The following is a 12,610-nucleotide window of genomic DNA, read 5'->3' on the forward strand; positions in this document are numbered from 1 at the left end:
AAGCATAGCACTCATTAACTTAGACTGGCCTTTCAGTACAGGGCAGGCATTGAACACAAGACACACAGTTGCACCTTTGGACAAAAACAGTTTTTATCAAGGCAACCCATGAGTGTTAGTGTAGGGAGTACAATTGGGGGAGAAAGGTTTAACTTGATGGAACAAGGTCTTTTTTCAACCTTTGTTACTATGTTACTATGACATTTCACTTTGGATGTCCCAAATTCCCGCACACTCACCCGAACACAAGAGAGGCACCGTAGACATGTGGACGAATATTGTAGACTAACACTGGATTCTAAGAAAATTCAGCTTGACCTTTATTAAATTATTAAAATGCTTATAAATGTACAACTTGTATAAAACATGAAAAATAAGTAGTTTAATCCTGACTTATCGAGACAACAAACCCAGTGTGCTATTAGTGCCCGATTGAAAATTGGTTTCCAAAGTATCAGCTCTGAGTCAGTGAAGAGGTCGTCATTGGGACTGTGGCTATGTCATATGTGGACGTCAGTAGAGGGACTACTGGGCTATTAGCAAGACCTGAAAACCAGTGAGTGTCCATGCTGGTTTTGTGGTGAAGTAATCCAGGTCATGTATGAGATGGTGTACAACCTCAAAGAATAAGGTTAATACTGATATTTGACCATACAAAATAAATAAGTACTTCTAAATTAAGTATATGTCCAAGAGAAATTAGGAAAATGTATAGACCCAGTAAGATAAAATAATACAATTTTTATTTTTTTAAAAGACAACAATATAAAATGTAAAAATATAATGAATGGGGAGAGTGGTATACAGAACAGAGTGATACCACACCCAGTTGCTATCAAGTCAATCATAAAGTCAACCCGAACATGGAGAATATAATATGAAAAAGGTACAAATGCTGAAAAGTTTTGTTTTTTTGTATACACAGTGGTAGTATAAAGCCATCTAGTGGTCATATAGGAGTATAGCATGCAGCTGTTTGGAAAAAAATAAATATGGCAATGATTCAAAAGGCCAATAATGGATTGCAGATTTGAATGAGGTACAAGGTTGCCATATATAACCCAAGTGGGTAAGGCAATCCAAAAAGTCACATGAGTGTAAAAATTAACATGTATAGCCTCAGCGTAGCATGCTTAACTATGGTGGATATCATACCTGGGGGCCCCCAGGAAGAAGCAGTTGGGAAACGCGCGTCGGAGCTTCTGCCTAGCAGTTGCTGTTACTACCCTCAGGTACTGCTCACACTTACTCTTATTTCTATATGCATATTATTGACCTTTAAGCTTTACCATTTACTGTGGTCTTGTTCATGCAGCCTTTCTGCACTGCACATGAGCATTATATATATATACCTTATCCAGGATTTCCTGTTTCACTGCATTTGTAGTCTGGTATTTATTTCTCTCATAGGAAGATTGAGTATCCACCGTAGTTAAGCATGCTACGCTGTGGCTATACGTGTTAATTTTTACACTCATGTGACTTTTTAGATTGCTTTACTCACTTGGGTCATATTATATTCTCCATGTTTGGGTTGACTTTATGATTGACTTGATAGCAACTGGGTGTGGTATCACTCTCTTCTGTATACCACTCTCCCCATTCACTATATTTTTAAATTTTATATTGTCTTTTAAAAGAATTAATAAAAATGTTATTATTTTATCTTACTGGGTTTATACACTTGCTAATTTTTCTTGGATATACTCAAAGAATAAGGGTTGTAGAGCTTTGACCAAATAAGACAAAATAACCACATGAAACTGTAATTATGACATAGAACCATCAACGGGTCACTGAAACGCCACTCTATATGGTACCAAAGTAAGGAATCAGTTCCTAAACCACACCACTTATTGTGTGTCCATCTTTTCTTCAAAATGTATCCATCATTTGGGAAACCCATCGGCTCGTGTTCGATGGAGCAGGTCTTCTCTTCGGAAAGTAAACAGTTGGAGTTTGCAGATTTAATTGTCTTGTTGAAGGATCTCTGAGTCCAGCTGATACTTATCCCCCCATTCTGTGTGATTGTCCTGAATGGTTCCATAGTCCATGCTCTGCATCTGTAAGTGATGTCCTTCATTTGGGGGATTTTTGTCCCTTGATTCCTTCACATTTTCACCTTCATTTTCATCATCAAAATCACTGTCCTGTAAAATTAATTCAATATTATTTATCAACAGTATTTCTGTAGTCTATCGATTCTCTTTTCGTTATCACAACTGGTTACATTAAAAGGCTTGTCCCAAAAATCTAGATTTATCATCTATCCACAATATACATTAATGTTCTCAGCGGCCCCAACAGCTTGAATATAGAGTTCGGCGATCTCCATTCAGAGAATGAATGAAACAGCAGCCTTGTGAGCAACCTGCACTCTATTCACACGGGGAATTCAGTGGCCCACGTTCTTGTGACTGGTGGGAGTTGTCCAAGCTGTTGGACTTTCCCATGATCAGCCATTTATCAGCTTTCTCCGGTGGATGAGTAATAAGTTTGGATTTTTGGACAACCTCTTTAAGAGGTATGCAGATTTCTCTTGAATTAATTAAGATTCTTACCTCTTCTTGTGCTCTGTCGTATTCATCAATGGCGTACTGATATTTCGAAACATTAAGACCAAAAAGAGTTGCCAACTGTCCCCCGAGGTAGTCACAAGCTGAAATGAGGATTTGGAACAGTGTGGAATATGCTTACAAAAATACATTTTAATAAATGTACCTGTTATGTCATCTGATTTTCTCAGAATAAGTGTGTACATTGGGATCAACACTATTTCTGGCCATTATATGAATTTTACCCAGCATTTTCACCAGCTTTCCCCTCTGCAGGTTCTAGCACTAATTTTCATTTGTCTCTGAGCTGGTGCATGCAGGTGACCTGCTATGATGTCCCTCATACACAGTTCACACAGACATGAGGAATTTTTGCTCTCTTGTCTATATGTAGCATATGTTCAGAATGAGCAGCGGCACGGAGGACATTATAGAGCAGTACTGAGCAGTGTAGATGTGAATCCAACTCTGGAGTAAAATTGAAATCTAATTTGAAAGCAATAGTGCAAAGTCTTTTTTCTCCCTGGCTATTCTCTCACTTGGCTCCTCCTGTCTCCATAGACTCCAATAGGCTGCTGTAATCTGATCACTCACTGAGTTTACAGTCTTGTTGAAGACAGATTTTTGCTGTTTTTTAGAGTGAATAATGAGTTCAGCAGAAGCGGCTCATTTCTATCACCTCTTACCGTTCCCATATGGCAGTACTGTGAACTTGTGTGATCTTACACACTTGTATGATTACTGCTACTGGCTCTTCGGTGCCGTGAGTTGGACCCCAACTGATGTGATGTTATTGATCTATCCTAATTATAAATCATCAATATTAAATTCCTGGGAAAGCTGTTTTAGCCCATAATGAAAACATTTTTTCATAAACTAAGATTAAGGGCTAATTTCTGATTCTTTTTTTTCCATATGTTAAATACATATCTTGGGTAAGTTCCCATGTTATACATTATTACAATGGAGTCCAATGGATGACGGGTGTAACTTATGTTGTCCATCATCCATAGGTCTCCATCTAATATATAAAGCCGAATGTGTGTGTATGTATGTATGTATGTATTTATGTGTGTATGTATGTGTGTATGTATGTGTGTATATATGTATGTATGTGTGTATGTCCGGGATTGGCATCTGAACCGTTGCAGCTACAGCCACAAAATTTTGCACAGTCACACATCTGGACCCCGAGAGCGTCATAGGCTATGTTGTGAGGCGAAATTTTAACCCCGCGCGTTCCAATTCACCAAACAATTTTGCCCCTATTTACATAATGGGGAAAAAGTGAAAGGAAAAGTGTTGGAGGCAAATTGACAGCTGCCACGTGTGAACAAGGGAGAATTAAAGAATGAGAGTGATGGCGCCAAAGAGTATATACCGTACAGCTGCTAAGGTGGGGCCCTGACATGGGATACTCATACTCACCACACACGGGGATATGAACACACACACAAAATGCGCCACACACTACCACGTGCTTGAACACATATACCACCCTCAGCACACACAAAACTCATCTCACAAAGATTTATCAGGCTGCCAATAGCAACCAATCACAGCTCAGCTTCTATTTTGCTACAGTTAATTAATCTGAGCTGTGATTGGTTAATATAGGCAAGAAAGGACATTCTCAGTATAACAAAGCTTGTGTAAGGTAATAAGATGTCAGTTAGGGTGTGTTGGTGGAAAGGCTGATGTCAGTCACATTACTTCTATGTGAGAGGATATAGAAACTGCCAGTTGCAGACTATTTTTACCACAATAATGCCTCATAAGAAAAGGAATTTCATGGCACGAATGTCAGCTGATGCGAAAAGAAAAGCTGCATTACGGGCCAATGAAAAATGTGAAGACCGAGAAACAAGGCTAACACACATGAGAACAGCAGCTGCTTCCTAAAGAGCCAATGAACTTTCTGAGCAGAGGGAAGCGAGGCTTGCAGACAAGAGAACAAGAGCTGATTCCTCAAGGGCCAATGAACTTTCTGAGCAGAGGGAAGCGAGGCTTGCAGACAAGAGAACAAGAGCTGCTTCCTCAAGGGCCAATGAACTTTCTGAGCAGAGGGAAGCGAGGCTTGCAGACCAGAGAACAAGAGCTGCTTCCTCAAGGGCCAATGAACTTTCTGAGCAGAGGGAAGCGAGGCTTGCAGACAAGAGAAAAGAGTTGGAACAGCCAAAAATCTGTTCGTGTTTGAAGGAAGAAGGAAGAACTAAGAATGTTGTTTATCAAAAGGCTCTCGAATAAGGAGTAGAAGATTACTTCACATTACTTGGCCAATTTAGTTAAATCTGTGTGGAATATCTCGGGTGTTGAAATATATGTTGTGAAATGCTTCTATTAGCTTAGTTTTTGCCTTTTAATAATTACATTTCTATCTATTTGTTTTGTGTTTTTTTGTGTTTTTTGTGTTTAGAATAAATTTTTGTTAACACATTCTATTTTGCTAACAGCAGTTATTAACCCGGGCGAAGTACAGCGTACGCGTAGTACAGCTAGTTGTAAATAAAACAGCTTTCTTTGGAAGAAGCATTAGTTTTGACAAGAAGCTTATCCCAAAGACCACTCAGTGGTCAGCTTCAATCTGTCTTGGAAAAAACAGTCTTGAATATCCCTGTAGCGCCACCAGATGGAAAACCAAGGGTTAGATATTTCTCATTGAAATCCTTATAATGCAAGAACATGGTTGCTCCTCCAAAGCAAGAGACCCTCTTAGCAGCTGTGGTTTACTAGTGGAACATGATGGTGTTAGTTGCAGAGTAGTCCTGGTCTAATTAGAATTTAAAATGATTTATTTCTGAAATCTTCTCTCCTACTTGCTTATTGAGTATGTTTCCACCGGTCGGGAAACATTGCAGCTTACTGATAACATTAATACCAGAAACGTAATATTAATGCCTGTGATAACTTACTGAAAAAAGCGCTTGTTGCTATTCGAAGAATCCAAAATTGCACGTATGTTCTCCAGCTCATCTGCTTCTGCCAACAAGAAAATCAGAGAGTCAGTCTTCAAAAACAACATGTGTATACCACGGGCAATGACTTAGTTTTGGTCAGATTAAATAAAAATATTGCACTTTTAATTGGGGTTTTCAGAGAGTATAAACTATTGTTGAAATCTCTCACTGTGCCAACGAACATAATCATACCCTCACCCATCTCCGTTCCGGTGCTACCTTGGTCCTCAGCTCACTTGGTCCTCAGCTCACTTGGTCCTCAGCTTCCCTGGTCCTCAGCTCCCCTGGTCCTTAGCTCCCCTGGTCCTCAGCTCACCTGGTCCTCAGCTCACCTGGTCCTCAGCTCCCCTGGTCCTCAGCTCCCCTTGTCCTCAGCTCCCCTGGTCCTCAGCTCCCCTTGTCCTCAGCTCCCCTGGTCCTCAGCTCACCTGGTCCTCAGCTCCCCTGGTCCTCAGCTCCCCTTGTCCTCACCTCCCCTGGTCCTCAGCTCCCCTTGTCCTCAGCTCCCCTGGTCCTCAGCTCACCTGGTCCTCAGCTCCCCTGGTCCTCAGCTCCCCTGGTCCTCAGCTCTCCTTGTCCTCTGCTAGTCCTCAGTTCTCTGCTGTCCCTTTTCTTGACACACAGCATGCTCGTCTAGTTGTTGGCTAAAGAGATCACCTCTGCGACCAATGATTGGCTAAGTGGCATTTGCCATACTTTTCTAGTTTCTCTTTTCGTGAACTAGATGCTTCACCATATACTCTTGGTCTTAGAGACAAGACCAAATATCTGATAACTGCAAGTCTACCATTTTTACGACCAGCACCTACCTCCAGAACAGCACCATCTACTGGGGCAGCAAGTGCTTTGAATAGAGATGTGGCCACAAATGTGGCTCTCTTCAGTCACTTCTAGAAAAGTTTGGAAAGCAGCCGCACAAGAGCCCACCACTTCATTGGAAAACCTCATGGAAGCCATTCATAGAAGTTGTGGCACAAATTGGAACAAGGAACCTCTGTTCTGGATTTAGCTCCATAGGTGGGACCTACACTTATCACACATTTATAGCATTTTTTTAGTTCTTCCCTTGCCCCGGCAAAGATAATTGGGTTTTCTGGGACCGGCATTTATCTCCCATTCTGGAGATAGATGCCTGTTCCAGAAAGGTTAGACCTGAATCTATCTGACATTTACGGCATATCGTGTGCGTATGTCATCAATTCTTCCCCCGCCTCGACACAGGTTGGTCATTGGTTGTGCAAGTAGAGGATTCATGAATACCAGTCATAGTTTGGTGGTGGTGCTAAAAGTGATGATAACTCCATTCTCTTTTAGGCTAAAGGTCGTTGTTTGGAACTAATATATATTTATGAAATAAGCAATTTTCTAAAGAGTCTTCATTAAAGACTTCCCACCATTCTGATGCTGCAGAGGATCTACAGTGCTGGCCAAAAGTATCGGCACCCCTGCAATTCTGTCAGATAATACTCAATTTCTTCCTGAAAATTATTGCAATCACAAATTCTTTGGTATTATTCTCTTCATTTAATTTGCCTTCAATGAAAAAAACACAAAAAGAATTGTCCTAAAGCCAAATTGGATATAATTCCACGCCAAACCTAAAAAAGGGGGTGGACAAAAGTATTGGCACCGTTTGAAAAATCATGTGATGCTTCTCTAATTCGTGTAATTAACAGCACCTGTAACTTACCTGTGGCACCTAACAGGTGTTGGCAATAACTAAATCACACTTGCAGCCAGTTAACATGGATTAAAGTTGACTCAACCTCTGTCCTGTGTCCTTGTGTGTACCACATTGAGCATGGAGAAAAGAAAGAAGACCAAAGAACTGTCTGAGGACTTGAGAAACCAAATTGGGAGGAAGCATAAGCAATCTCAAGGCTACAAGTCCATCTCCAAAGACCTGAATGTTCCTGTGTCTTCCGTGCGCAGTGTCATCAAGAAGTTTAAAACCCCTTGGCACTGTGGCTAACCTCCCTAGATGTGGACGAAAAAGAAAAATTGACGAGAGATTTCAACGCAAGATTGTGCGGATGGTGGATAAAGAACCTCGACTAACATCCAAACAAGTTCATTCTGCCCTGCAGTGAAACCAAATTGGGAGGAAGCATAAGCAATCTCAAGGCTACAAGTCCATCTCCAAAGACCTGAATGTTCCTGTGTCTTCCGTGCGCAGTGTCATCAAGAAGTTTAAAGCCCCTTGGCACTGTGGCTAACCTCCCTAGATGTGGACGGAAAAGAAAAATTGACGAGAGATTTCAACGCAAGATTGTGCGGATGGTGGATAAAGAACCTCGACTAACATCCAAACAAGTTCATTCTGCCCTGCAGTCCGAGGGTACAACAGTGTCAACCCGTACTATCCGTCGGCGTCTGAATGAAAAGGGACTGTATGGTAGGATACCCAGGAAGACCCCACTTCTTACCCCGAGACATAAAAAAGCCAGGCTGGAGTTTGCCAAAACTTACCTGAGAAAGCCTAAAGCGTTTTGAAAGAATGTTCTCTGGTCAGATGAGACAAAAGTAGAGCTTTTTGGGAAAAAGCATCAACATAGAGTGTACAGGAAAAAAAAGAGGCATTCAAAGAAAAGAACACGGTCCCTACAGTCAAACATGGCGGAGGTTCCCTGATGTTTTGGGTTTGCTTTGCTGCCTCTGGCACTGGACTGCTTGACCGTGTGCATGGCATAAGGAAGTCTGAAGACTACCAACAAATTTTGCAGCATAATGTAGGGCCCAGTGTGAGAAAGCTGGGTCTCCCTCCGAGGTCATGGGTCTTCCAGCAGGACAATGACCCAAAACACACTTACAAAAGCACTATAAAATGGTTTGAGAGAAAGCACTGGAGACTTCTAAGGTGGCCAGCAATGAGTCCAGACCTGAATCCCATAGAACACCTGTGGAGAGATCTCAAAATGGCAGTTTGGAGAAGGCACCCTTCAAATATCAGGGACCTGGAGCAGTTTGCCAAAGAAGAATGGTCTACAATTCCAGCAGAGCATTGTAAGAAACTCATTGATGGTTACCAGAAGCGGTTGGTCGCAGTTATTTTGGCTAAAGGTTGTGCAACCAAGTATTAGGCTGAGGGTGCCAATACTTTTGTCTGGCCCTTTTTTGGAGTTTTGTGTGAAATGATCAATGATTTGATTTTTGCTTCATTCTCTTTTGTGTTTTTTCCTTGCAAGCAAATTAAATGAAGAGAATAATACCAAAGAATTTGTGATTGCAATCATTTTCAGGAAGAAACTGAGTATTATCTGACAGAATTGCAGGGGTGCCAATACTTTTGGCCAGCACTGTATATGTCCTTTAACTAACTGAAGGATCTGCAAAAAAAAAATATACAAATCCCACAGAACTCCTGCTTCTTCTGCTTTCCTTTACTCTTTTTTTAGTGTTAGAGATAGCAGTAGGGAGGACGTTTTACACAGATTTCTAAAGCATGGAGAGGGGTGAAAGTATTTCAGGGAGGGCAAGGAAAACCTACTATAGACAAGGAGGAAAGCACATTGAGAGGAAATACTGGAGCAGTGCTGATAGATAAAAGCAAATGAAGACAGCAGCACCCCTAGATACACACAGACTTAACATCCAACCTGTATTACTGGGAGAGACACTCCCACAAAAGAAAAATCTCAAACTTGGATAAGGCTACATACGGCATAACTGGGGATCTGGAAATGAAGGAGTGAAGATTGCAGATTGCAACTTAGTGTAGTTTTAGTGTAGATGACCACTAACATATTAAAAGCATAGTTTAACAATAGATCAAATGTGAAGGTGGGAAAGTTCTCCATTGTAATTAGATAAAAAGTATAAATGAGATGAGGATAGCAGATGACCTATATTATGGTGTGTTAAAGGGCCATTTTAGCTTACAGAGCATTGTCTAGACCTGATACAGTTGTATCCACTCCTCAGCTTGAGAGCAGGACTAGATATGTACAGGATTACTGCCTGTGAACATAAACAGAAATGTTTTCATTCCTCACTATTAAGGCTGTGTGCCCACTACGCGTTTTTTTAAACGTTTCCGCAGCGGAAATTCCGCTGCAGAAATGCTTAAAAAACGCTTGGTAGAAGGTCTGCCATGTTCCCCAATGATAATCCGTATGTGCTGTGCACATGCTGCGGAAATTTCCGCTGCGGATTATCATTGCGGAAAAATCCGCAGCACTACCAATTATTTTGTGGTAGCGCTGCGTTTTCGCCGCCATTGACTTGCATTAGACCGCATAAAATCTGCATCACTGCATCTGTACATGCAGAATCCATGCGTTTCAATGTGCGGATGGTACCCGGGTCTGGAGAAGAGGAGACTCTCCTCCAGACCGAGGTACATAGTACCTGTAAAAAAAAAGAATAAAATAAAAAATAAATATTATACTTACCTTCTGATGGCCCCCGGTGTCTTTATCCGATGCTTCCTGGCTTGCCGGCAGCTCGAGGTGGACTGAGGGACCTGCGGTGACGTCATTCAGTCATGTGACGGGTCACGCGACTGCTGACGTCGGCAGGTCCTTTAGTCTACCGCGAGCTGCCGGCAAGCCAAGACAAGGACACCGGGGGCCATTAGAAGGTAAGTATAGATTTTTTTTTTACCATTCTTTCAGTCACACTATATAAATCCATGCTGTTTGCATGGATTTATATAGTGTGACCAAGTTGACAAGCACTTTCCAAGTGATGCTAAAATCGCTTGGAAAACGCTTGACAACCCGCATGTCCAAATGCATGTGAAGAACGCTTGACATCAGCATGTCCCTGGCAGGAAAACGCATGTACAATCCGCATGTACAATCCGCATGTACAATCCGCATGTACAATCCGCATGTACAATCCGCATGTGTTTTTTTTCTGCCAGGGAGATGCAGAAACGCTCAGCAAAAAATCCAGAGTATTTCTGCATCATGGGCACATAGCCTTACAGTATACCTCCAATGAATAATCGCTGCCGAGTCTAACACCAATAGTTACTGCCTCAAGTGACTGATGTGCAGCAGTTTTTTCACCAGAGATCTGTATGTGAAAAATACACTATATATAAAGTAAAAAAAAAAAAAAAAGGACTTTGGAAAGTTTTTTTTGCAATGATGTATTTTACTATTGATTTTCTGGATAACCATCTGGATATATCCTAAAAGTGATAGCAACTGAAAAGCCATATAAATCCTGCAGAAAGGACTTCTGTCATTGTGCGGTCACAGATGTGACCAATGTCACTTTTAATAAGGAGGAAATCCATACCGTGTCCACATTACAAAAGTCAACCCTCTGGTCGTCTTCTTCATCCTCTTCTTCTGTACTGTACTCCTCCATGGTTTCTCCACTTGCAAAGTGGATTATCTTTCTGGGGACCTTCTTCTCCACATCACCGAGCTCAACTTCTCTCTGGAGAGATGATGGACGTGTGAGGAAACGTTACATGATCCTCATACATAGAATCGATTGCAATGGAAAACTGGAGACCACAGCATTGTCTGAGATGGAATATAATACACAGGAGAAGGACAGATCTCACATCTACTAACGACACCTCAGGACTGGAATGAATGGGCGGATGAGAACTTTTTGGTGTAACTCATCCGCCCGCCCCGGGGATAACAAAAACTCATTGAATAAGCAGGACGAACAATCGAAGATCAGATATCATGAAATTTCATCTGGAGAGTCCAGGACTTAACCCTCAATGTGATAAGTAGTCACATCGGACGCTGGAGTACAGACCAGAGCGTCTAGCAGTGTATAAGGACTTGTTCACATGTTGCGAATTTTGCATCCACATTTGGGTAAGGAAAATATGCACAGATTTTCAGTACCATTGAAGTCAATGATATTTCCAAAAATGTTAAAGCTGCAGCATGTAAAATTTACAGATGCTCAAACATTTTTTCCATCATGTGTGAACATGCCCTTAATGTGGGGGGTAAAAATCATTTTTGCCATTTGGTTTCATTAAAAAAATGTTTGCACCATTTGGCTTTTACAGGCTTTCTGTTTCCATACACTTTCTACTTTTAAGTGGTCTGAGGTCATAAATCAGCTGAAAAGAGCTCAGAAAAAGACACATAAAGAGTTAGAAACTTTCCCATTGGACCGTCAGAACGAGCTCACTGACAGATTCTCAGTTAACCCACCAACACAGAGAACAGAAGGTAAACGCCGCAAAATTTTGAATGACACCCAATTACAAAAGTGTTTTTTTTTTTTTTAGCCCAAAATATATTTGTTTATTTAAGAAAAACAAAATTGTCCCCAGAAGGAGGACAACCCCTTTAAGGATAGTTTGTTGTTCGACCTGAAGCATCTACTGATTGAGAAAAGGGCTGCATCACCAGATCACATGTGAAATTAAAACTTTACAGGTGCTATTTTCTGCATTATTGTACTATATACTGTGTCACCATGAAATTATTGCATTAGGTTTGGCGGCACAAATTTTTACGAGATTATATTGCAAGACAATCATGTGGGATCATTCGTCTTGAAGTCTCTGTGATAGAGCGAGGAAGTGACAGCAAAGAATCTCCTACTGTTTCATGTGATGTAGGTACCATCCTAATAATACATACATGCGGTGCACATAAAATATTCCGTCACGCTACATGCTTATAAAATAGCAGGGAGGCCGGTGTAACTCACCAGAGCTGTGTCCCCGTCTGCCATGTCCTCTGCCACCTTCTTTCTGGAAAACAAGAAAATCAAGAGTTACAAGTCGCATAGTTCCTGTGCCGTCCTCCCGGGGGTGGGAGCAGGCAGGACGGGATATTATCAGGACACACAGTAAATACAAGTCAGTGAGTGAGGTTTAGTGGAGACTGACAGGTTGCAAACTACGATCTGTTTGCTTTTAAAGGGCCCGAACCACCGGACCCTTACAGGGGTATAATGTGCAAGTGAAAAATCTGCATCTGCAAACAATTTGTCTTTTTTCTCTCTTTCTATACCTATGAGGACCAATGGATGTCATAAAGAGTGTTGATATTCCTAAGATAGTTCTCTCCTCTCCATGGGATAGGGGAATCTTACTGATCGCTGAGAGTCCAAGTGATCCCAAGAACAGGGTTTGGGAACCCAATAAAAGTGGCTTTGTTGCCC

At 41.4% G+C, this 12,610-nt stretch overlaps 1 protein-coding gene across 1 annotated transcript; it reads right to left on the minus strand.

Annotated features, from left to right (window-relative positions):
* Window positions 1-296: 296 nt before the first annotated feature.
* On the minus strand, window positions 297-12,308 carry FAM177B (family with sequence similarity 177 member B). Its single transcript, XM_073671892.1, has 5 exons — window positions 12,155-12,308; window positions 10,760-10,903; window positions 5,468-5,534; window positions 2,562-2,659; window positions 297-2,150 (listed from the first exon to the last, which is right to left on the minus strand). The coding sequence occupies exons 1-5, from the start codon at window positions 12,176-12,178 to the stop codon at window positions 1,968-1,970; spliced, it is 516 nt and encodes a 171-aa protein (XP_073527993.1). The 5' UTR covers window positions 12,179-12,308; the 3' UTR covers window positions 297-1,967.
* Between the last annotated feature and the right edge of the window lie 302 nt (window positions 12,309-12,610).

Source organism: Phyllobates terribilis, unplaced genomic scaffold (genome assembly GCF_046119375.1).
Source record: "Phyllobates terribilis strain yellow unplaced genomic scaffold, ASM4611937v1 Scaffold_3__8_contigs__length_932513732, whole genome shotgun sequence".
Taxonomy (NCBI): Eukaryota; Metazoa; Chordata; class Amphibia; order Anura; family Dendrobatidae; genus Phyllobates; species Phyllobates terribilis.